The following is a 26,900-nucleotide window of genomic DNA, read 5'->3' as shown; positions in this document are numbered from 1 at the left end:
TACTCTTACAGTATACATACACTACTCTTACATTATACATACACTACTCTCACATTATACATACACTACTCTTACAGTATACATACACTACTCTTAAATTATACATACTCTACTCTCACATTATACATACACTACTCTCACAGTATACATCCACTACTCTTACAGTATACAAACACTACTCTTACAGTATACATCCACTACTCTTACATTATACATACACTACTCTTACATTATACATACACTACTCTTACATTATACATACACTACTCTTATATTATACATACACTACTCTTGCATTATACATACACTACTCTCACAGTATACATACACTACTCTCACATTATACATACACTACTCTTACATTATACATACACTACTCTTGCATTATACATACACTACTCTCACATTATACATACACTACTCTTACATTATACATCCACTACTCTCACATTATACATACACTACTCTCACATTATACATACACTACTCTCACGTTATACATACACTACTCTCACATTATACATACACTACTCTTACAGTATACATACACTACTCTTAAATTATACATACTCTACTCTCACATTATACATACACTACTCTCACAGTATACATCCACTACTCTTACAGTATACAAACACTACTCTTACAGTATACATCCACTACTCTTACATTATACATACACTACTCTTACATTATACATACACTACTCTTACATTATACATACACTACTCTTATATTATACATACACTACTCTTGCATTATACATACACTACTCTCACAGTATACATACACTACTCTCACATTATACATACACTACTCTTACATTATACATACACTACTCTTGCATTATACATACACTACTCTCACATTATACATACACTACTCTTACATTATACATCCACTACTCTCACATTATACATACACTACTCTCACATTATACATACACTACTCTCACGTTATACATACACTACTCTTACATTATACATCCACTACTCTCACAGTATACATCCACTACTCTCACATTATACATACACTACTCTCACATTATACATACACTACTCTTACATTATACATACACTACTCTCACATTATACATACGTTACTCTTACATTATACATACACTACTCTTGCATTATACATACACTACGCTTGATGGCGTCAATATGAGACCTACATTTGATTAACCATGTTGTCTAGAGTAATTATATGTTTAATACATGTATATGTACACTAATTCATGTTGTGCTAATCAGCTAACACAAGAAATACCCTAACTATGATTGGTTGTCTCCCTTTAACAGTGAACAGCTTAACTTTGGAGTGAGTGAGTGAATTAGTGATTGTGTCTGTTTTTTACAGAAATGGGCATCATACAGATTCCATGTGGGGAATCACACCAACAAACACAAGAAACACAACAAACACAACAAACACAAGAAACACAAGAAAAACAAGAAACACAATAAACACAAGAAACACAAGAAACACAAGAAACACACAACAAACACAAGAAACACAAGAAAAACAAGAAACACAATAAACACAACAAACACAAGAAACACAAGAAACACAAGAAATACAACAAACACAAGAAACACAAGAAATACAACAAACACAAGAAACACAACAAACACAAGAAATACAACAAACACAAGAAACACAACAAACACAACAAACACAAGAAATACAACAAACACAAGAAACACAAGAAATACAACAAACACAAGAAACACAACAAACACAAGAAATACAACAAACACAAGAAATACAACAAACACAAGAAACACAAGAAACACAATAAACACAACATACACAAGAAACACAAGAAACACAACATACACAATACACATTTCACAAAAGAAACCTACAATGATCAGTATACATACACTACGCTTGATGGCGTCAATATGAGACCTACATTTGATTAACCATGTTGTCTAGAGTAATTATATGTTTAATACATGTATATGTACACTAATTCATGTTGTGCTAATCAGCTAACACAAGAAATACCCTAACTATGATTGGTTGTCTCCCTTTAACAGTGAACAGCTTAACTTTGGTGTGAGTGAGTGAATTAGTGATTGTGTCTGTTTTTTACAGAAATGGGCATCATACAGATTCCATGTGGGGAATCACACCAACAAACACAAGAAACACAAGAAAAACAAGAAACACAATAAACACAAGAAACACAAGAAACACACAACAAACACAAGAAACACAAGAAAAACAAGAAACACAATAAACACAACAAACACAACAAACACAAGAAACACAAGAAATACAACAAACACAAGAAACACAAGAAATACAACAAACACAAGAAACACAACAAACACAAGAAATACAACAAACACAAGAAACACAAGAAACACAACAAACACAAGAAATACAACAAACACAAGAAACACAAGAAATACAACAAACACAAGAAACACAACAAACACAAGAAATACAACAAACACAAGAAATACAACAAACACAAGAAACACAAGAAACACAATAAACACAACATACACAAGAAACACAAGAAACACAACATACACAATACACATTTCACAAAAGAAACCTACAATGATCAGCATAGCTACAGATTTAGTTCTGCACAGACTGGCTGCGGCATCTCCTCATTTCTTCACCTGAGAATGTCAAATAGCAGATGTAGGGAAAGCCAGTAAACCTGAGGATGTCAAATAGCAGATGTAGGGAAAGCCAGTAAACCTGAGGATGTCAAATAGCAGATGTAGGGAAAGCCAGTAAACCTGAGGATGTCAAATAGCAGATGTACGGAAAGCCAGTAAACCTGAGGATGTCAAATAGCAGAAGTGGGGAAAGCCAGTAAACCTGAGAATGTCAAATAGCAGATGTAGGGAAAGCCAATAAACCTGAGGATGTCAAATAGCAGATGTACGGAAAGCCAGTAAACCCGAGGATGTCAAATAGCAGAAGTGGGGAAAGCCAGTAAACCTGAGAATGTCAAATAGCAGATGTAGGGAAAGCCAGTAAACCTGAGGATGTCAAATAGCAGAAGTAGGGAAAGCCAGTAAATCTGAGAATGTCAAATAGCAGATGTAGGGAAAGCCAGTAAACCTGAGAATGTCAAATAGCAGATGTAGGGAAAGCCAATAAACCTGAGGATGTCAAATAGCAGAAGTACGGAAAGCCAGTAAACCTGAGGATGTCAAATAGCAGATGTAGGGAAAGCCAGTAAACCTGCTCTGTGTTGAGTTGACACCTTGACATTTGGGACGTGATGATGAAACAACAGGAACTAATTTGACTTGAAACAAACAAACAAACAAAACAAAAAAACTTTCCCCTAGATTCACAGTAATTGTCAGGACATTTGTTGCTGCATCACATTTCTGCTGTCTCTGTTGTCCAGCATGTCAACAAGATACTGGTGAACCATGAAATGTTACGTCACACCGTTTTGTTTTCTAGCAAAATGAATATTCATCATGTAAGTGATCAAGTGACGAGTCAGTGTTCGAGGTCAGTATCAGTCAAGTGATTGGGGGTCTGCATTGAAATGTATTGTTTTGTCATCTGGTTTTGATTAACCAATGGAATTGCAAGCTTCTTAACAGAGGCACAACATTTTTTTTAACTCACTCGCTCCATGATATTGCAGCCTGAGCAGAGACGTGAGCGGCTGACTGCCACAGGGACCACAAGGAAGGGCCCCGCCACCATGGCCTACCAGTTCAAGGTGAGTCAAGGCCTACCAGTTCAAGGTGAGTCAGGGCCTACCAGTTCAAGGTGGGTCAGGGCCTACCAGTTCAAGGTGGGTCAGGGCCTACCAGTTCAAGGTGAATCAAGGCCTACCAGTTCAAGGTGAGTCAAGGCCTACCAGTTCAAGGTGAGTCAAGGCCTACCAGTTCAAGGTGAGTCAAGGCCTACCAGTTCAAGGTGAGTCAAGGCCTAACAGTTCAAGGTGAATCAAGGCCTACCAGTTCAAGGTGAATCAAGGCCTACCAGTTCAAGGTGAGTCAAGGCCTACCAGTTCAAGGTGAGTCAAGGCCTACCAGGTCAAGGTGAGTCAAGGCCTACCAGTTCAAGGTGAGTCAGGGCCTACCAGTTCAAGGTGAGTCAGGGCCTGTGAACTGTGAGATGCTTCTGTCTCACATTAACATTGCTGTTGTCAGAACTGTGAGATACTTCCTTCTCACATGCATAACATTGCTTTTGTCAGAACTCCCTGACAGACATGATGGCGAAGCTCCAGTTGTGTCAGCCCCACTTTGTGCGGTGCATCAAGCCGAACGAGACGAAGGCAGCGCTGGGTTTCACCACGGAGTACGTCAAGGCCCAGCTGCTGTACACGGGCGTGCTGGAAACTGTCAGGATACGGAAACACGGCTACGCACTCCGGATCTCTTTCCCCAGCTTCCTGGCCAGGTCAGCTCCATCAGCTGTCACCGGGGAATGTCGGGTGTACGGATGTCAGGTGTACAGATGTGGGGTGTATGGATGTGGGGTGTATGGATGTAGGGTGTATGGATGTAGGGTGTATGGATGTGGGGTGTATGGATGTGGGGTTTATGGATGTGGGGTGTATGGATGTGGGGTTTATGGATGTGGGGTGTATGAATGTAGGGTTTATGGATGTAGGGTGTATGGATGTGGGGTTTATGGATGTAGGGTGTATGGATGTGGGGTTTATGGATGTAGGGTGTATGGATGTAGGGTGTATGGATGTGGGGTGTATGGATGTAGGGTATATGGATGTAGGGTTTAAGGATGTAGGGTTTATGGATGCAGGGTGTATGGATGTGGGGTGTACGGATGTGGGGTGTATGGATGTGGGGTTTATGGATGTAGGGTGTATGGATGTGGGGTTTATGGATGTAGGGTGTATGGATGTAGGGTGTATGGATGTGGGGTGTATGGATGTAGGGTATATGGATGTAGGGTTTAAGGATGTAGGGTTTATGGATGCAGGGTGTATGGATGTGGGGTGTACGGATGTGGGGTGTATGGATGTGGGGTGTATGGATGTGGGGGGTATGGATGTGGGGTGTATGGATGTCCGGTTTATGGATGTGGGGTGTATGGATGTAGGGTTTATGGATGTGGGGTGTATGGTGTATGGATGTGGGGGGTATGGATGTGGGGTGTATGGATGTAGGGTTTATGGATGTGGGGTGTATGGATGTGGGGTATATGGATGTGGGGTATATGGATGTGGGGTGTATGGATGTGGGGTGTATGGATGTGGGGTGTATGGATGTGGGGGGTATGGATGTGGGGTGTATGGATGTGGGGTGTATCGATGTGGGGGGTAGGGATGTCGTGTGTATGGATGTGGGGTGAATGGATGTGGGGTGTATGGATGTAGGGTTTATGGATGCAGGGTGTATGGATGTGGGGTTTATGGATGTGGGGTGTATGGATGTGGGGTTTATGGATGTCGGGTGTATGGATGTAGGGTGTATGGATGTAGGGTGTATGGATGTAGGGTGTATGGATGTAGGGTGTATGGATGTGGGGTTTATGGATGTGGGGTGTATGGATGTAGGGTGTATGGATGTGGGGTTTATGGATGTAGGGTGTATGGATGTAGGGTGTATGGATGTGGGGTGTATGGATGTAGGGTATATGGATGTAGGGTTTAAGGATGTAGGGTTTATGGATGCAGGGTGTATGGATGTGGGGTGTACGGATGTGGGGTGTATGGATGTGGGGTGTATGGATGTGGGGGGTATGGATGTGGGGTGTATGGATGTCCGGTTTATGGATGTGGGGTGTATGGATGTAGGGTTTATGGATGTGGGGTGTATGGTGTATGGATGTGGGGGGTATGGATGTGGGGTGTATGGATGTAGGGTTTATGGATGTGGGGTGTATGGATGTGGGGTATATGGATGTGGGGTGTATGGATGTGGGGTGTATGGATGTGGGGTGTATGGATGTGGGGGGTATGGATGTGGGGTGTATGGATGTGGGGTTTATGGATGTGGGGTGTATGGATGTGGGGTGTATGGATGTGGGGTGTATGGATGTGGGGTGTACGGATGTGGGGTGTACGGATGTGGGGTGTACGGATGTGGGGTGTACGGATGTGGGGGGTACGGATGTGGGGGGTACGGATGCAGGGGGTATGGATGTGGGGTGTATGGATGTGGGGTGTATGGATGTGGGGTGTAGGGATGTGGGGTGTACGGATGTGGGGGGTATGGATGTGGGGGGTATGGATGTGGGGGGTATTGATGTGGGGGGTATGGATGTGGGGGGTATGGATGTGGGGTGTATGGATGTGGGGGGTATGGATGTGGGGTGTAGGGATGTGGGGTGTAGGGATGTGGGGTGTATGGATGTGGCGTGTATGGACGTGGGGGGTATGGATGTGGGGAGTACAGATGTGGGGTGTAGGGATGTGGGGTGTATGGATGTGGGGTGTATCGATGTGGGGGGTAGGGATGTCGTGTGTATGGATGTGGGGTGAATGGATGTGGGGTGTATGGATGTGGGGTGTACGGATGTGGGGGGTATGGATGTGGGGGGTATGGATGTGGGGGGTATGGATGTGGGGTGTATGGATGTGGAGTGTATGGATGTGGAGTGTACGGATGTGGGGTGCAGTGACATGGGGTGCAGAGAGGGTGTATAGAGTTGAGGTGTACAGACGGGAGAAGAGAGGTGGGGTTTGGGTGGAGAGACTCTTTATACACTGATCGTTCTGTGCATTAGGTACCGCTGCTTTGACGTCCTTGTCAACTCTCTCAGGAAGGGGATGGTGACGCCAGAGCAGGCGTGCCGGGACGTGCTGAATCATTGTCACATCACAAACTATCAGGTAGGACTCAGTTAACTCCGGTACAGTACTCCGAGATCTGGAGTTACCTCCTGTACAGTACCCCCAGATAAGAGTTACCTCTGTACACTACCATCTTATTGGAGATACCTCTGTACACTACCATCTAATTGGAGTTACCTCTGTACACTACCATCTAATTAGAGTTACCTCTGTACACTACCATTTAATTGGAGTTACCTCTGTACACTACCATCTTATTGGAGATACCTCTGTACACTACCATCTAATTGGAGTTACCTCTGTACACTACCATCTAATTAGAGTTACCTCTGTACACTACCATCTAATTGGAGTTACCTCTGTACACTATCATCTAATTAGAGTTACCGCCCCCACATCAATGTCAGATCCAAGTTACCTCTGTACACTACCCTCTAATTAGAGTTACCGCCCCCACATCAATGTCAGATCCAAGTTACCTCTCTACACTACCATCTAATTAGAGTTACCTCTGTACACTACCCTCTAATTAGAGTTACCTCTGTACACTACCATCTAATTAGAGTTACCTCTGTACAATACCATCTAATTAGAGTTACTTCTGTACACTACCATCTAATTAGAGTTACCTCTGTACACTACCATCTAATTAGATTTACCTCTGTACACTACCATCTAATTAGAGTTACCTCTGTACACTACCATCTAATTAGAGTTACCTCTGTACACTACCATCTAATTAGAGTTACCGCCCCCACATTAATGTCAGATCCAAGTTACCTCTGTACACTACCATTAAATTGGAGTTACCTCTGTACACTATTATCTAATTAGAGTTACCTCTGTACACTACCATTTAATTGGAGTTATCTGTGTACGCTACCATCTAATGAGAGTTACCTCTGTACACTACCATCTAATTAGAGTTACCTCTGTACACTACCAACTAATTAGAGTTACCTCTGTACACTACCATTTAATTGGAGTTACCTCTGTACACTACCATTTAATTGGAGTTACCCCTGTACACTACCATCTAATTAGAGTTACCTCTGTACACTACCATTTAATTGGAGTTACCTCTGTACACTACCATCTAATTAGAGTTACCTCTGTACACTACCATGTAATTAGAGTTACCTCTGTACACTACCATCTAATTAGAGTTACCGCCCCCACATTAATGTCAGATCCAAGTTACCTCTGTACACTACCATTTAATTGGAGTTACCTCTGTACACAACCATCTAATTAGAGTTACATCTGTACACTACCATCTAATTAGAGTTACCTCTGTACACTACCATCTAATTAGAGTTACCTTTGTACACTACCATCTAATTAGAGTTACCTCTGTACACTACCATCTAATTGGAGTTACCTCTGTACACTACCATCTAATTAGAGTTACCGCCCCCACATTAATGTCAGATCCAAGTTACCTCTGTACACTACCATCTAATTGGGGTTACCTCTGTACACTACCATCTAATTAGAGTTACCTCTGTACACTACCATCTAATTAGAGTTACTTCTGTACACTACCATCTAATTAGAGTTACCGCCCCCACATTAATGTCAGATCCAAGTTACCTCTGTACACTACCATCTAATTAGAGTTACCTCTGTACACTACCATCTAATTGGAGTTACCTCTGTACACTACCATCTAATTAGAGTTACCTCTGTACACTACCATCTAATTAGAGTTACCGCCCCCACATTAATGTCAGATCCAAGTTACCTCTGTACACTACCATCTAATTAGAGTTACCTCTGTACACTACCATCTAATTAGAGTTACCTCTGTACACTACCATCTAATTAGAGTTACCTCTGTACACTACCATCTAATTAGAGTTACCTCTGTACACTACCATCTAATTAGAGTTACCTCTGTACACTACCATCTAATTAGAGTTACCTCTGTACACTACCATCTAATTAGAGTTACCTCTGTACACTACCATCTAATTAGAGTTACCTCTGTACACTACCATCTAATTAGAGTTACCTCTGTACACTACCATCTAATTAGAGTAACCTCTGTACACTACCATCTAATTAGAGTCACAGCCCGCACATTAATGTCAGATCAAAGTTACCTCTGTACACTACCATCTAATTAGAGTTACCTCTGTACACTACCATCTACTTAGAGTTACCTCTGTACACTACCATCTAATTAGAGTTACCTCTGTACACTACCATCTAATTAGAGTTACCGCCCCCACATTAATGTCAGATCCAAGTTACCCCTGCTCACTACCATCTAATTGGGGTTACCTCTGTAAACTACCATCTAATTAGAGTTACCTCTGTACACTACCATCTAATTAGAGTTACCTCTGTACACTACCATCTAATTAGAGTTACCTCTGTACACTACCATCTAATTAGAGTTACCTCTGTACACTACATGTAATTAGAGTTACCTCTGTACACTACCATCTAATTAGAGTTACCTCTGTACACTACCATCTAATTAGAGTTACCTCTGTACACTACCATCTAATTAGAGTTACCTCTGTACACTACCATCTAATTAGAGTTACCTCTGTACACTACCATTTACTTAGAGTTACCTCTGTACACTACCATCTAATTGGAGTTACCTCTGTACACAACCATCTAATTAGAGTTACATCTGTACACTACCATCTAATTAGAGTTACCTCTGTACACTACCATCTAATTAGAGTTACCTTTGTACACTACCATCTAATTAGAGTTACCTCTGTACACTACCATCTAATTGGAGTTACCTCTGTACACTACCATCTAATTAGAGTTACCGCCCCCACATTAATGTCAGATCCAAGTTACCTCTGTACACTACCATCTAATTGGGGTTACCTCTGTACACTACCATCTAATTAGAGTTACCTCTGTACACTACCATCTAATTAGAGTTACTTCTGTACACTACCATCTAATTAGAGTTACCGCCCCCACATTAATGTCAGATCCAAGTTACCTCTGTACACTACCATCTAATTAGAGTTACCTCTGTACACTACCATCTAATTGGAGTTACCTCTGTACACTACCATCTAATTAGAGTTACCTCTGTACACTACCATCTAATTAGAGTTACCGCCCCCACATTAATGTCAGATCCAAGTTACCTCTGTACACTACCATCTAATTAGAGTTACCTCTGTACACTACCATCTAATTAGAGTTACCTCTGTACACTACCATCTAATTAGAGTTACCTCTGTACACTACCATCTAATTAGAGTTACCTCTGTACACTACCATCTAATTAGAGTTACCTCTGTACACTACCATCTAATTAGAGTTACCTCTGTACACTACCATCTAATTAGAGTTACCTCTGTACACTACCATCTAATTAGAGTTACCTCTGTACACTACCATCTAATTAGAGTTACCTCTGTACACTACCATCTAATTAGAGTAACCTCTGTACACTACCATCTAATTAGAGTCACAGCCCGCACATTAATGTCAGATCAAAGTTACCTCTGTACACTACCATCTAATTAGAGTTACCTCTGTACACTACCATCTACTTAGAGTTACCTCTGTACACTACCATCTAATTAGAGTTACCTCTGTACACTACCATCTAATTAGAGTTACCGCCCCCACATTAATGTCAGATCCAAGTTACCCCTGCTCACTACCATCTAATTGGGGTTACCTCTGTAAACTACCATCTAATTAGAGTTACCTCTGTACACTACCATCTAATTAGAGTTACCTCTGTACACTACCATCTAATTAGAGTTACCTCTGTACACTACCATCTAATTAGAGTTACCTCTGTACACTACATGTAATTAGAGTTACCTCTGTACACTACCATCTAATTAGAGTTACCTCTGTACACTACCATCTAATTAGAGTTACCTCTGTACACTACCATCTAATTAGAGTTACCTCTGTACACTACCATCTAATTAGAGTTACCTCTGTACACTACCATTTACTTAGAGTTACCTCTGTACACTACCATCTAATTGGAGTTACCTCTGTACACTACCAACTAATTAGGGTTACCTCTGTACACTACCATTTAATTGGAGTTACCTCTGTACACTACCATTTAATTGGAGTTACCTCTGTACACTACCATCTAATTAGAGTTACCACTGTACACTACCATTTAATTGGAGTTACCTCTGTACACTACCATCTAATTAGAGTTACCTCTGTACACTACCATCTAATTAGAGTTACCGCCCCCACATTAATGTCAGATCCAAGTTACCTCTGTACACTACCATCTAATTAGAGTTACCTCTGTACACTACCATCTAATTAGAGTTACCTCTGTACACTACCATCTAATTAGAGTTACTTCTGTACACTGCCATCTAATTAGAGTTACCTCTGTACACTACCATCTAATTAGAGTTACCTCTGTACACTACCATCTAATTAGAGTTACCTCTGTACACTACCATCTAATTAGATTTACCTCTGTACACTACCATCTAATTAGAGTTACTGCCCCCACATTATTGTCAGTTCCAAGTTACCTCTGTACACTACCATCTAATTAGAGTTACCTCTGTACACTACCATCTAATTAGAGTTACCTCTGTACACTACCATCTAATTAGATTTACCTCTGTACACTACCATCTAATTAGAGTTACCGAACCCACATTAATGTCAGTTCCAAGTTACCCCTGTACACTACCATCTAATTAGAGTTACCTCTGTACACTACCATCTAATTAGAGTTACCTCTGTACACTACCATCTAATTAGAGTTACCTCTGTACACTACCATCTAATTAGAGTTACCTCTGTACACTACCATCTAATTAGAGTTACCTCTGTACACTACCATCTAATTAGAGTTACCTCTGTACACTACCATCTAATTAGAGTTACCGCCCCCACATTAATGTCAGATCCAAGTTACCTCTGTACACTACCATCTAATTGGAGTTACCTCTGTACACTACCATCTAATTAGAGTTACCTCTGTACACTACCATCTAATTAGAGTTACCTCTGTACACTGCCATCTAATTAGAGTTACCTCTGTACACTACCATCTAATTAGAGTTACCTCTGTACACTACCATCTAATTAGAGTTACCTCTGTACACTACCATCTAATTAGAGTTACCGCCCCCACATTAATGTCAGATCCAAGTTACCTCTGTACACTACCATCTAATTGGAGTTACCTCTGTACACTACCATCTAATTAGAGTTACCTCTGTACACTACCATCTAATTAGAGTTACCTCTGTACACTGCCATCTAATTAGAGTTACCTCTGTACACTACCATCTAATTAGAGTTACCTCTGTACACTACCATCTAATTAGAGTTACCTCTGTACACTACCATCTAATTAGAGTTACCGCCCCCACATTAATGTCAGATCCAAGTTACCTCTGTACACTACCATCTAATTGGGGTTACCTCTGTACACTACCATCTAATTAGAGTTACCTCTGTACACTACCATCTAATGAGAGTTACCGCCTCCAAATTAATGTCAGATCCAAGTTACCTCCCACTGAAGAAGTTCCTGGGATTATCATTGATCCGAAGAACATCACTTTACAACAGTTTATGACTTTATTGGAATTTTTTGCTATCACAGATCGGAAAATCAAAAGTTTTCCTGCGCCAGGGTCAAGTGGATACAATGGACGAGAAGGTCAGAGAGGTCAAGGGCAAGGTCGTCAAATGCCAAGCTGGTATGAAACCTTATAGTTTGGTGGAGAATGCGTGAGGTGTTTTTTTAAACTTTTTGTCAGTATTCCAGCAGCATGCTTCATACAATATAGCCATGTGAGTAGGTGAACTTTGACATGACAGGCCAGTGGGTGAATGAAAACATATACCCCCATGTGCAGTAGAAATCTGTTATAATTTTTGGCCTTAGTAAGGGATGCTTATCAAAATTATTCACAGATTGGTCGGTTTGGGGGCACTGATTGTAGCTTGACGCTTAGTGAGGTAAAAATGGTATATATACAGTTATAACAGGCAGAACTGGCTCTGTGGGTATATAACACCTGGAATAGCTGCAATATTGCTGATGTGGCGTAAAGCAATATGTATTCCTTCATTCAACAGTTATTGGACACCAGACTATGGTGGGTGTTGTTTGTTTGGTGAATCATGTATGCAGTGTAGTCAATGTTGTTATGTCGACTGTATCAAAGACATCTGTTACATGCAGCGATGCGAGGATTCACGGCAAGGAGACAGAGGAAACATTCCTTGAAGCAGGTTGCAGTGGAGACTGACCAGATCACAGCCTTCTTGGAGGATGTCGCGAGGCAGCAGTGGAGACTCTCGGATTGGCTGAAAGACGAGATGGACCACGACACTCACCGACATGGCACAACCAACAGATTGTAAGTACATGTGCACCAAACGGGACTTGTTACTGGCGCAGTTGACATTCCAGGTGAATACAGTTCAAAGTTGAGATGCTGACATCAGGATTAGTAGATGTTGAGTCAAGGGAGCAAGAAGGTGTCTCCTCGGCTGTGGCATGGCAAAAATCACAGACAAGGCAAAGAAAATAATAGTCTTGATGCCATCAACATTAATGGATGTCAGGTTGAGAGAGCAGAATGTGTGTCTCTCCGCGGCTGCGCTGTGACAAAAAGTGCCATTTCAAAGTGTCCACATCACACCTCAGGTGCTGATAACACAGGCAGGAGTAAGAGTGAGAGAAGAAGCGTACGTGAAAGGAAATAAAGATAGGTCATGTCATTGAATATGAAATATACTGATGTTAAAAATGTCTGAAGACGCATCAGGAAACTGGTGCTTTTATTTATTGGGAATTTTCGTTGGGTTCACGTCTAAAACTGTAACATGGGGTATTCTGAACGATAGTTACAGGTTTAACGACTGAACCCATACAATCTAGACCATCTATTAGCCATTCCAGAATGTTCTTTTGTTTAGGTTTCAGGCGTAGTCGCCAATTTGAAATTAGTGCCGTTAAGCACGAGAAAGCTGCCTTCTGACTGGTCATTCCATTGGTCGGTCAAAGTTTGCGCAAGGTCGGTCTGATAATGGGATGTCCTCAGATCTTTGTTTAGCGGCAGCAAGAACTAAGAACTGACTTTAATGAGACTGGTGTCGGGGATGAGGGTGTCTGGGATGAGGGTGTTCGGGATGAGAGTGTTCGGGATTCGGGTGTTGGGGATTCGGGTGTTTGGGATGAGGGTGATAGGGATGAGGGTGTTCGGGATGAGGGTGTTCGGGATGAGGGTGTCTGGGATGAGGGTGTTCGGAATTCGGGTGTTGGGGATTCGGGTGTTCAGGATTCGGGTGTTCGGGATGAAGGTGTCTGGGATGAGGGTGTTCGGGATGAGAGTGTTCGGGGTGAGGGTGTCAGGGATGAGAGTGTTCGGGGTGAGGGTGTCAGGGATGAGGGTGTTCGGGATGAGGGTGTCTGGGATAAGGGTGACAGGGATGAGGGTGTCTGGGATAAGGGTGTTCGGGATAAGGGTGTCTGGGATAAGGGTGTTCGGGATGAGGGTGTTGGGGATGAGGGTGTCAGGGATGAGGGTGTCTGGGATAAGGGTGTCAGGGATGAGGGTGTCTGGGATAAGGGTGTCAGGGATGAGGGTGTCTGGGATAAGGGTGTCAGGGATGAGGGTGTCTGGGATAAGGGTGTCAGGGATGAGGGTGTCTGGGATAAGGGTGTCTGGGATAAGGGTGTTGGGGATAAGGGTGTCTGGGATAAGGGTGTTGGGGATGAGGGTGTCGGGGATGAGGGTGTTCAGGATGAGAGTGTTCGGGATGAAGGTGTTCGGGATGAAGGTTTCAGGGATGAGGGTGTTCGGGATGAGGGTGTTCGGGATGAGGGTGTCATGGATGAGGGTGTTCGGGATGAGAGTGTTCGGGGTGAGGGTGTCAGGGATGAGGGTGTCGGAGATGAGGGTGTCAGGGATGAGGGTGTTCGGGATTCGGGTGTTCGGGATGAAGGTGTCTGGGATGAGGGTGTTCGGGATGAGAGTGTTCGGGGTGAGGGTGTCAGGGATGAGAGTGTTCGGGATTCGGGTGTCGGGGATTCGGGTGTTGGGGATTCGGGTGTCGGAGATGAGGGTGTCGGGGATGAGGGTGTTCGGGATGAGGGTGTTCGGGATGAAGGTGTCTGGGATGAGGGTGTTCGGGATGAGAGTGTTCGGGGTGAGGGTGTCAGGGATGAGGGTGTTCGGGATGAGAGTGTTCGGGATGAGGGTGTCGGGGATGAGGGTGTTCGGGATGAGAGTGTTCGGGATGAGGGTGTCGGGGATGAGTGTGTGCGGGATGAGGGTGTTGGGGATTCGGGTGTTGGGGATTCGGGTGTCGGGGATTCGGGTGTCTGGGATGAGGGTGTTCGGGATGAGAGTGTTGGGAATTCGGGTGTCGGGGATGAGGGTGTCGGGATGAGGGTGTTCGGGATGAGGGTGTCGGGGATGAGGGTGTCGGGGATGAGGGTGTTGCCCATGACGGACATCAGCTGAGGTTTCACTGCACCAAACACCAGAATGTGTCTCAACTGTTGGTAACTTGTTGTGTTGCTGTCTTTCAGACAACGAGAGGCCAGCAAGTCGCTGGAAGCCCTGGACGAGATGCTGGACCTGTACGAGAGTGAAGGGAGGACTGGTGTGCAGGTGCTGCACCTCCCTGACAAGACCCCCATGTACGCCCGCGTGCACCACGCTGTGGCGGAGAGCTCCACAGACGACATCAGTCAGGACGACATGTACGTGGACTGCACGTCGGGGGTCAGCCCTGACTTCACAGATGACACGAGCGTCAGCAGCGCGTGTTTCTCCGTGGCGCGGACCGAGGACTCTGGTGTGGAGGAAGGTATGTGGTGTGTAGTCAAGTGTTAGAGTTTCTGTATTTTGAGCAGAAACGTAAGTTACCATCACTGTCATATGTCACAAAGTAATTATAGCATTTCTACAAAATATATGCAACTCACATAATTACTTAGCACCTTACCCCCTCCCCATAACACACATACCCCCTCCCCCTAACACACATACTTCCTTCCCCCTAACACACATACTTCCTTCCCATAATACACATACCCCCTCCCCATAACACCCCCCTCTCCCCCTAACACACATACCCCCTCCCCCTAACACACATAACCTCCTCCCCATAACACACATACCCCCCTCCCCATAACACACATACCTCCTTCCCATAACACACATACCTCCTTCACATAACACACATACCCCCTCCCCATAACACACATACCCCCCTCCCCATAACACACATACCCCCCCGCCCCCTAACACACATAACCTCCTTCCCATAACACATATACCCCCCGCCCCCTAACACACATACCTCCTTCACATAACACACATACCCCCTCCCCATAACACACATACCCCCCTCCCCATAACACACATACCCCCTTTCCCATAACACACATACCTCCTTCCCTTAACACACGTACCCCCGCCCCATAACACACATACCTCCTCCCCATAACATACATACCCCTCTCCCCATTACACACATACCCCTCTCCCCATTACAGACATACCCCCCTCCACATAAAACACATACCCCTCTCCCCATAACACACATACCCCCTCCCCATAACACACATACACCCCTCCCATAACACACATACCCCCCTCCCCATAACACACATACCCCCCTTCCCATAACACACATACCTCCTTCCCTTAACACACGTACCCCCGCCCCATAACACACATACCTCCTCCCCATAACACACATACCCCTCTCCCCATTATACACATACCCCTCTCCCCATTACACACATACCCCCCTCCACATACCCCTCTCCCCATAACACACATACCACCTCCCTATAACACACATACCCCCTGCCCATAACACACATACCCCCTCCCCATAACACACATACCCCCCTCCCACAACACCCATCCAGACCCACTCCTGTCCCTATTAGTTCCCGACAATCCACCTCCCTCTAGCACGCCACATCTCAGCCATCACCCCACACCTACGTCCCCATCCCCCTCACACCACAATTACATCAAGGCCCCAATGTCAGTAGACGTATCATTTCACCCATCACATGGAGGTATTCCTCACATAGCTGCACTTTGCCAAACTTTGAAAAAAACAACTCTGAGGCGTTGAAATCCCGGAATAGCAATCTGAAATGCACCTGGCACAGTCAGCTAGTGAGGACGTCGTGGGGAGTGTGCAGTGAGTCGACGGGAGAATGTGCAGGAGTGTGCATCACAGAGACTCCTGAGCCCCGTGCGTGGTGGGACACTGTGAGTAGCCAGCACAGCACATGCATGCTCCGGGACGGGGGTCAGGAAGGGGGTCTCGAAGGGGGTCAGGAAGTAGGAGATTCATAGTTTTGCTCCACAGATGTGATTTCAGTTCAATGAATTTTCTTGTGGCAAGTTTGTACATGGATCCTTTTGTACTTGGTGTAATCATGTGCTGGTATGACCTTGGTATTATGTGTAATCATGTGCTGGTATGACCTTGGTATAATGTGTAATCATGTTCTGGTATGACCTTGCTATTATGTGTAATCGTGTGCTGGTATGACCTTGGTATAATGTGTAATCATGTTCTGGTATGACCTTGGTATTATGTGTAATCGTGTGCTGGTAATATGGAATTATGTGTAATCATGTGCTGGTATGACGTTGGTATTATGTGTAATCATGAGCTGGTATGATGTTGGTATTATGTGTAATCATGAGCTGGTATGACATTGGTATTATGTGTAATCATGTGCTTTTTTGATGTTGGTATAATGTGTAATCGTGAGCTGGTATGATGTTGGTATAATGTGTAATCATGAGCTGGTATGACGTTGGTATTATGTGTAATCATAGGCTGGTATGATGTTGGTATTATGTGTAATCATGAGCTGGTATGATGTTGGTATAATGTGTAATCATGAGCTGGTATGATGTTGGTATAATGTGTAATCATGAGCTGGTATGACGTTGGTATTATGTGTAATCGTGTGCTGGTATGACCTTGGTATAATGTGTAATCATGTGCTGGTATGATGTTGGTATAATGTGTAATCATGAGCTGGTATGATGTTGGTATTATGTGTAATCATGAGCTGGTATGATGTTGGTAGTATGTGTAATCATGAGCTGGTATGATGTTGGTATAATGTGTAATCATGAGCTGGTATGATGTTGGTATTATGTGTAATCATGAGCTGGTATGATGTTGGTATAATGTGTAATCATGAGCTGGTATGACGTTGGTATTATGTGTAATCATGTGCTGGTATGATGTTGGTATTATGTGTAATCGTGTGCTGGTATGACCTTGGTATTATTTTTAATCGTGTGCTGGTATGACCTTGGTATCATGTGTAATCATGTGCTGGTATGATGTTGGTATTATGTGTAATCGTGTGCTGGTATGACCTTGGTATTATGTGTAATTGTGTGCTCTGACGTGTTTTATCTGCACATATAAACCGAAAAAATAAACTTTTTATGTTTCAAACATACTTTGCAAGAACCTTAGGAAATGGGAGTAAAATATCTGTTGCTGGCGTATGGTCGGTGGAAAAAGACATTCTTCGATGCATTGTGATTTATCAGCACCTTTGTAGCCACGTGGTGCACTCACTGGCAGTGGGCACTCTTGAAAGATGTTCACATCAGCCAGTCTCAGGCCCGCATAAAAATGTGTGCCCAAATGTATGACTATACCTGCATGTGACCCTATCTGCACACACCTACTGACAAATCATGTGGAGTTAATCTTACTCATGTCAACTTTATTTTCAAATTACATTTTGCCTACAGAAGAACTTGTTCATATATATATGAAATCAAAATTATGAGTTGTTACGATCTTTTTTCCTGAGTTTTAAAAAACTTTGTGTGAAGTCTAATTCACAACTTTCTTACAACGTAGCTTTGCAAAGTTGTTATTATGTTGTGAAATAATGTTACACAGTGAAATACTAACATTGTCATGGAGAGAGAGCTAGTAAATTACTTGAGTATATTGGGACGAAAATCTTACTGTCGACTCTATAGGAAAGTTATACATTACTGCCAGGTTTTGGATGAACCAGTCCCATTCTTATGACTATTATGAAGCAGACTGTATGACGTCAAAACAATGTCTCTATAATGTAGTTACAACAACAATGTCTCTATAATGTAGTTACAACAACAATGTTTCTATAATGTAGTTACAACAATGTCTCTATAATGTAGTTACAACAACAATGTTTCTATAATGTAGTTACAACAACAATGTTTCTATAATGAAGTTACAACAACAATGTCTCTACAATGTAGTTACAACAACAATGTTTCTATAATGTAGTTACAACAACAATGTTTATATAATATAGTTACAACAACAATGTCTCTATAATGTATTTACAATAACATGTCTCTACAATGTAGTTACAACAACAATGTCTCTATAATGTATTTATAACAACAATGTTTCTATAACATAGTTACAACAACAATGTCTCTATAATGTAGTTACAACAACAATGTCTCTATAACGTTGTTACAACAACAATGAGTGGTGTCCGATGCACAATGGTTTTACAATGTAACTGGGCAATGTTGTCATTACGTTGTGACGCTACCCAGCGACGGAATTCTAACATTGTGAAAACGTTATATAACAACGTTAACCATCCACAACCCAACCACAGTTGTGAAAACATTACATCATAAAATTACCCATCCACAACCCAACCACAACGTTGTGAAAACATGTGTTAGCAGGGCAGTGCTTCACATACAACAGGAGTGCCTCCACTGCCCCCACCATTGGTTGCCAGCTTGCTCATTATAAAGTCAATATTTATTCATCTTAATTTTCTCTGCTCATATTCCATTCTTCTCCCCATGCGGCAACCAAAGAATTAGAATTATTTGCTGTTCCTCAATTCAAGTGGATGACCTGAATTTGACCCGGTCAAGGTGTTCTGTCCCCCGTGTTCTGTACCCTGTGTTCTGTCCCCCGTGTTCTGTCCCCCGTGTTCTGTCCCCCGTGTTCTGTCCCCTGTGTTCTGTCCCCCGTGTTCTGTCCCCCGGTGTTCTGTCCCCCGTGTTCTGTCCCCCGTTTTCTGTACCCGGTGTTCTGTCCCCCGTGTTCTGTCCCCCGTGTTCTGTCCCCCGTGTTCTGTACCCCGTGTTCTGTCCCCCGTGTTCTGTACCCTGTGTTCTGTCCCCCTTGTTCTGTCCCCCGTGTTCTGTCCCCAGTGTTCTGTCCCCCGTGTTCTGTCCGCCGTTTTCTGTACCCGGTGTTCTGTCCCCTGTGTTCTGTCCCCGGTGTTCTGTACCCGGTGTTCTGTCCCCCGTGTTCTGTACCCGGTGTTCTGTCCCCCCTGTTCTGTACCCTGTGTTCTGTCCCCTGTGTTCTGTCCCCCGTGTTCTGTACCCGGTGTTCTGTCCCCCGTGTTCTGTACCCGGTGTTCTGTCCCCTGTGTTCTGTCCCCTGTGTTCTGTCCCCTGTGTTCTGTCCCCTGTGTTCTGTCCCCTGTGTTCTGTCCCCGGTGTTCTGTCCCCTGTCCTGTCCCCTCTCCTGTCCCAGGACCTGTGTTCTGCCGACATAGGAGGTGCTGCATTGATTGAAGTCGATTCCAACATGCTACCTATGGCCAAGTAGAAAATAGTGACATTAACGATTGTGCACACAAATACTATTTGCCTAAGGATAAAGAGCATCGGAGCCGAGTGATTCACAACACTCAATTCAACTTCTGAATTATCAATCAATGTGGCAGTGTGTGACCAGTCAGGCACGCAGGAGAGTCCATTGTTACCACAGGGGGCAGAGGTTTGCGTGACATGGTTGAGTGATCACTGCAGACAACAGTGCAGGCTGTGGAGAGCGACAGATGCTTGCATCCTGGTATTAGGGTTAGGGTATTCAGTCTGCCTCCTGCATCAGCTAAACATGTGTTCTGTCTACAGCTGATCAGTACATGTGCTCTGTCTACAGCTGATCAGAACATGTGCTCTGTCTACAGCTGATCAGAACATGTGCTCTGTCTACAGCTGATCAGAACATGTGCTCTGTCTACAGCTGATAAGAACATGTGTTCGCTGTAAACCAGCAGAGAATTAAAGGAAAGCTCTATTCCGGAGTTTTAATATTCCTGCTGTTTGTTTTGCAGATTTACATAATTTGCCCATAAACTACATCGGCTACACAACTCCCAACACAAGGACACCATCCTGGAGAGTGTGTGCCTCTTCCTCTGACAAGGACTCCATCCTGGAGAGTGTGTGCCTCTTCCTCTGACAAGGACTCCATCCTGGAGAGTGTGTGCCTCTTCCTCTGACAAGGACTCCATCCTGGAGAGTGTGTGCCTCTTCCTCTGAAAAGGACTCCATCCTGGAGAGTGTGTGCCTCTTCCTCTGACAAGGACTCCATCCTGGAGAGTGTGTGCCTCTTCCTCTGATAGTTTGTCAGTGTGAAGTTCCAGCACATGGCAAGAAGCTTTCTGTAGACATCCCACTGCATGCACTGAGAGATGTGTACTCTCCAGTGAGGCGTGGCTCACCCATTGAGGTGGCAGGCTTTCTGCATCAACCAAAGAAATACGAGCCAAAGCTGTGATATCTATTGATCATTCCCAGCATAAAGAACACCCTCCCTCAGTAGTGGGACCTCCGTCTCCTAGGGAGGGAGGGGTAGACTCAACATCTGTGACAGACATGAACCGTTGTACACCCTGTGGGTCAGTTATCACATATGCTGATAATTAAATTTATACTGAGAAAAAACTAAGAACTATGTGAGTGTATATTACCATCATGACATGATATTCTCCTTTATCTGTAACATGAGACACTGAAACTGACATAACTGTTGTACCTGTTCACCCTCCCTGCCTGGTCTGCTGGAGGTGTGTAGGACACACACTGAAACAGACATAACTGTTGTACCTGTTCACCCTCCCTGCTTGGTCTGCTGGAGGTGTGCAGGACACACACTGAAACAGACATAACTGTTGTACCTGTTCATCCTCCCTGCTTGGTCTGCTGGTGTGCAGGACACACACTGAGACAGACATAACTGTTGTACCTGTTCACCCTCCCTGCTTGGTGTGCTGGAGGTGTGCAGGACACACACTGAAACAGACATAACTGTTGTACCTGTTCACCCTCCCTGCTTGGTCTGCTGGAGGTGTGCAGGACACACACTGAAACAGACATAACTGTTGTACCTGTTCACCCTCCCTGCTTGGTCTGCTGGAGGTGTGCAGGACACACACTGAAACTGACATAACTGTTGTACCTGTTCACCCTCCCTGCTTGGTCTGCTGGAGGTGTGTAGGACAAACACTGAAACTGACATAACTGTTGTACCTGTTCACCCTCCCTGCTTGGTGTGCTGGAGGTGTGCAGGACACACACTGAAACAGACATAACTGTTGTACCTGTTCACCCTCCCTGCTTGGTCTGCTGGAGGTGTGTAGGACACACACTGAAACAGACATAACTGTTGTACCTGTTCACCCTCCCTGCTTGGTCTGCTGGAGGTGTGTAGGACAAACACTGAAACTGACATAACTGTTGTACCTGTTCACCCTCCCTGCTTGGTCTGCTGGAGGTGTGTAGGACAAACACTGAAACTGACATAACTGTTGTACCTGTTCATCCTCCCTGCTTGGTCTGCTGGAGGTGTGCAGGACACACACTGAAACTGACATAACTGTTGTACCTGTTCACCCTCCCTGCTTGGTCTGCTGGAGGTGTGTAGGACAAACACTGAAACTGACATAACTGTTGTACCTGTTCACCCTCCCTGCTTGGTCTGCTGGAGGTGTGCAGGACACACACTGGTGGTCAGCTTATGATTATCAATTAGTGGCTAATTAATATAGTTCTGTCATCAGAGATGTTGTCACCAAGTTAAGTGGACTGGTTTTTGACAACAAAACGCAGCATCAAGACTAGACTAGTCCCTATAATGAAGATTTCTGAAAGAAACAAACAATTACATTTACATTGAAACACAATCCATGTGCACCTGTGGAAATCTAGACTTGCCTCATTTAGAGCAGTAGCATGTGAATTAACATTCTGACACAAGATCTATTTTTTGTCAAGTATGGTTTAGCCTGACCTTCATTAGGGATAAAATACCCTTCATTATAGACCTTCGTCCTCTCAACAGACAGACAGACAGACAGATGTATAGAAGCTCAAGCTGAAACAAAGGCTTCAATGTTTCATGCACTGTTTTGTCCAGTTGTTTCATATAAATGTCCATTGATCAAAGCCTTGTGAGTCCTGCTGTTCACCAACCATCAATGTTTAATTAGGTAACAGATGAGCCTTCCTCCACACAGCCATCAATGTTTAATTAGGTGAGCGTTCCACCAGATCCAGATTGTCACAACCACGCTGACCTTCCCCACAGAAATAGTTCATAGTCCCGTTTAGTCACTGCCATGCTGCCTCCCCTAGTGCTGCAATGGACTGCCCCAGACTGTCAACAATAGCCAGCTACTGTGGACGGTGTTATCACAATCTGTGTGTAACAGCATCTGTGCTTTAAACAAAACGGATTTAAACCCCAGTGTTTTGGATATACTACATGTGGGGGGTTAAACACAAGAATGAGGTGAGTGTAGCTGTACAGCCACCAGTATGCATGAAGGGTGTGACAGCCATGCTCTGTCACGGAATGGTCACAGTGTCACAGAATGGCATGTTTGGCTGAGAGCTGGTGCCACAGTTTGGAGGCTGATGAGGAGGCAGCCCGCTGGTGTAGATGCTGGTGTTGACATTCCAGCGGCTGCAGTACATGTAGATGATGTAGGGTGCTGCTGCTGCTGCTGTATGGGGGAAGCTGCCTCCTTGTTGTGTGACCTGCATCCCAGATCAATACTCATCCCTCTGTAAGTACATCTTCAGCACCTCCCTGGCTTTGTCTGTCACAGATAACTGTAGCTGTATACAGGAATGGTGGGGCCTCTATTTGGTTGTCTGTGTGCCTGTGTGCCTGTGTGCCTGTGTTTGTGCTTGTGCCTGTGCCTGTGTTGGTGTGCCTGAGACTGGGGTAGCAGTGGAATGTCTGCAGGCACTGCATGCCATGTGTCACTAGTCCTGCTGGGGTGTAATTGGATTATATGCAGTCTGTGTTTGTGAGGAGTCTTTGTGTTCCGCTGACAGTCAGTCCTGGTGGCCCGAGGTCAGGCACCCACACTGCAGTACTTCACAGTAATATTGAAAATATTGAATGAGCACCATCCTGTCTGTAGATGTCACCATCCTGTCTGTAGATGTCACTTCAGGCAGGAATATTGTTGACATTGGATGGTTGTGGAACACGTTCATGTCAAATATTTATGTATTGATTAATATTTGATAGTTTATGATAGTGCTGTGGTATATAGGCTAGGATAATAACATTTCCTGTTTTGTGGGAAAGACTTGCCTAAATTATGGTAAAACATTACCATACGATCAAATGCTGTGTTTGCACAGGGCTTTGCGCTGTCAAGTCCAGAGTGTATGCCGAAGGTCACAACCTGAGAGCGACACATTGTGTAATGTTATGTCATGGTTCAGTTCAGGGTTCACAGTATCTGTACAGTGTATGGTCCCCGGCGGGATTCCAGGTTAGACTTGTTCCCGGCGATTCCAGGTTAGACTTGTTCCCGGCGGGATTCCAGGTTAGACTTGTCCCCGGCGGGATTCCAGGTTAGACTTGTCCCCGTCAGGATTCCAGGTTAGACTTGTCCCCGGCAGGATTCCAGGTTAGACTTGTCCCCGGCAGGATTCCAGGTTAGACTTGTCCCCGGTGGGATTCCAGGTTAGACTTGTCCCCGGCGGGATTCCAGGTTAGACTTGTCCCCGGCGGGATTCCAGGTTAGACTTGTCCCTGGTGGGATTCAAGGTTAGACATGTCCCCGGCAGGATTCCAGGTTAGACTTGTCCCCGTCAGGATTCCAGGTTAGACTTGTCCCCGTCAGGATTCCAGGTTAGACTTGTCCCCAGTGGGATTCTAGGTTTGACTTGGCCCCTGCAAGATTCCAGGTTAGGCTTGTCCCCAGTGGGATTCTAGGTTTGATTTGGCCCCTGCAAGATTCCAGGTTAGGCTTGTCTCAGGTGGGATTCTAGGTTTGACTTGTCCCCTGCAGGATTCCAGGTTAGACTTGTACCCTGCAGGATTCCAGGTTAGACTTGTACCCAGTGGGATGCTCATGATTGTCTGGTCCAGACTCAATTATTTACAAACCGCTGGAATATTACTGCAGGATTCCAGGTTAGACTTGTCCTCTGCAGGATTCCAGGTTAGACTTGTCCCCAGTGGGATGCTCATGATTGTCTGGTCCAGACTCAATTATTTACAAACCACTGGAATATTACTGAGTGTGGTGTTAAGTATCAAACTAGCAAACAAAACAAACATGTCTACGGTGGTCAGGTCTGGTGATTTACTTGATTACGTGTAATCCTACCATGTACAGTGGTGGAGTGAGTGAGTGAGTGAGTGAGTATAGTCTTATACCACTTTCAGCAATATTCTAGCAATATCACAGCAGGGGACGCCTCACACCTTTTGCCATTTTGGGAATCAAAACCCAGTCTATCTAGTGGAGGGTTATCAACAGGACAGTATTCCTGCTCTAGTGGAGGGTTATCAACAGGACAATATTCCTGCTGTAGTGGAGGGTTATCAACAAGACAGTATTTCTGCTCTAGTGGAGGGTTATCAACAGGACAGTATTTCTACTCTAGTGGAGGGTTATCAACAGGACAGTATTCCTGCTGTAGGGGAGGGTTATCAACAGGACAGTATTCCTGCTACAGTGGAGGGTTATCAACAGGACAGTATTCCTGCTGTAGTGGAGGGTTATCAACAGGACAGTATTTCTGTTGTAGTGGAGGGTTATCAACAGGACAGTATTTCTGCTCTAGTGGAGGGTTATCAACAGGACAGTATTCCTGCTCTAGTGGAGGGTTATCAACAGGACAGTATTCCTGTTGTAGTGGAGGGTTATCAACAGGACAGTATTTCTGCTGCAGTGGAGGGTTATCAACAGGACAGTATTCCTGCTGTAGTGGAGGGTTATCAACAGGACAATATTCCTGCTGTAGTGGGGGGTTATCAACAGGACAGTATTCCTGCTGTAGTGGGGGGTTATCAACAGGACAATATTCCTGCTGTAGTCGGGGGTTATCAACAGGACAGTATTTCTACTCTAGTGGAGGGTTATCAACAGGACAGTATTTCTACTCTAGTGGAGGGTTATCAACAGCACAGTATTTCTACTCTAGTGGAGGGTTATCAACAGGACAGTATTTCTGCTCTAGTGGAGGGTTATCAACAGGACAATATTCCTGCTCTAGTGGAGGGTTATCAACAGGACATTATTCCTGCTGTAGTGGGGGGTTATCAACAGGACAGTATTCCTGCTGTAGTGGGAGGTTATCAACAGGACAGTATTCCTGCTCTAGTGGAGGGTTATCAACAGGACAATATTCCTGCTACATTGAAGGGTTATCAACAGGACAGTATTCCTGCTCTAGTGGAGGGTTATCAACAGGACAATATTCCTGCTCTAGTGGAGGGTTATCAACAGGACAATATTCCTGCTACATTGAAGGGTTAACAACAGGACAGTATTCCTGCTCTAGTGGAGGGTTATCAACAGGACATTATTCCTGCTGTAGTGGGGGGTTATCAACAGGACAGTATTCCTGCTGTAGTGGGAGGTTATCAACAGGACAGTATTCCTGCTCTAGTGGAGGGTTATCAGCAGGACAATATTCCTGCTCTAGTAGAGGGTGATCAACAGGACAGTATTTCTACTCTAGTGGGGGGTTATCAACAGGACAGTATTTCTGCTCTAGTGGAGGGTTATCAGCAGGACAGTATTTCTTATCTAGTGGAGGGTTATCAACAGGACAGTATTTCTGCTCTAGTGGAGGGTTATCAACAGGACAGTATTTCTTATCTAGTGGAGGGTTATGAACAGGACAGTATTTCTGTTGTAGTGGAGGGTTATCAACAGGACAGTATTTCTGCGCTAGTGGAGGGTTATCAATAGGACAGTATTCCTGCTCTAGTGGAGGGTTATCAACAGGACAGTATTTCTACTCTAGTGGAGGGTTATCAACAGGACAGTATTTCTACTCTAGTGGAGGGTTATCAACAGGACAGTATTCCTGCT

At 44.2% G+C, this 26,900-nt stretch overlaps 1 protein-coding gene across 4 annotated transcripts in view; it reads left to right on the top strand.

Annotated features, from left to right (window-relative positions):
- The window catches only part of LOC124124729 (unconventional myosin-XVI-like), a 201,040-nt gene that overhangs the window by 65,434 nt on the left and 108,706 nt on the right, over positions 1-26,900 (top strand). For all 4 annotated transcript variants that reach the window (XM_046487972.2, XM_046487973.2, XM_046487971.2 and 1 more), the window contains 6 exons: positions 3,638-3,715; positions 4,199-4,404; positions 6,697-6,802; positions 12,363-12,459; positions 12,948-13,125; positions 15,306-15,586. In XM_046487972.2, the coding sequence (XP_046343928.1) occupies positions 3,638-3,715; positions 4,199-4,404; positions 6,697-6,802; positions 12,363-12,459; positions 12,948-13,125; positions 15,306-15,586 (946 nt within the window). The remainder of the gene's footprint in view (positions 1-3,637; positions 3,716-4,198; positions 4,405-6,696; positions 6,803-12,362; positions 12,460-12,947; positions 13,126-15,305; positions 15,587-26,900) is intronic.

Source organism: Haliotis rufescens, unplaced genomic scaffold (assembly GCF_023055435.1).
Source record: "Haliotis rufescens isolate VD_foot unplaced genomic scaffold, xgHalRufe1.0.p SCAF_113, whole genome shotgun sequence".
NCBI classification, from domain to species: Eukaryota; Metazoa; Mollusca; class Gastropoda; order Lepetellida; family Haliotidae; genus Haliotis; species Haliotis rufescens.
The sequence above is the reverse complement of the archived record's forward strand: the minus strand, read 5'-3'. Positions and strand labels throughout refer to the sequence as shown.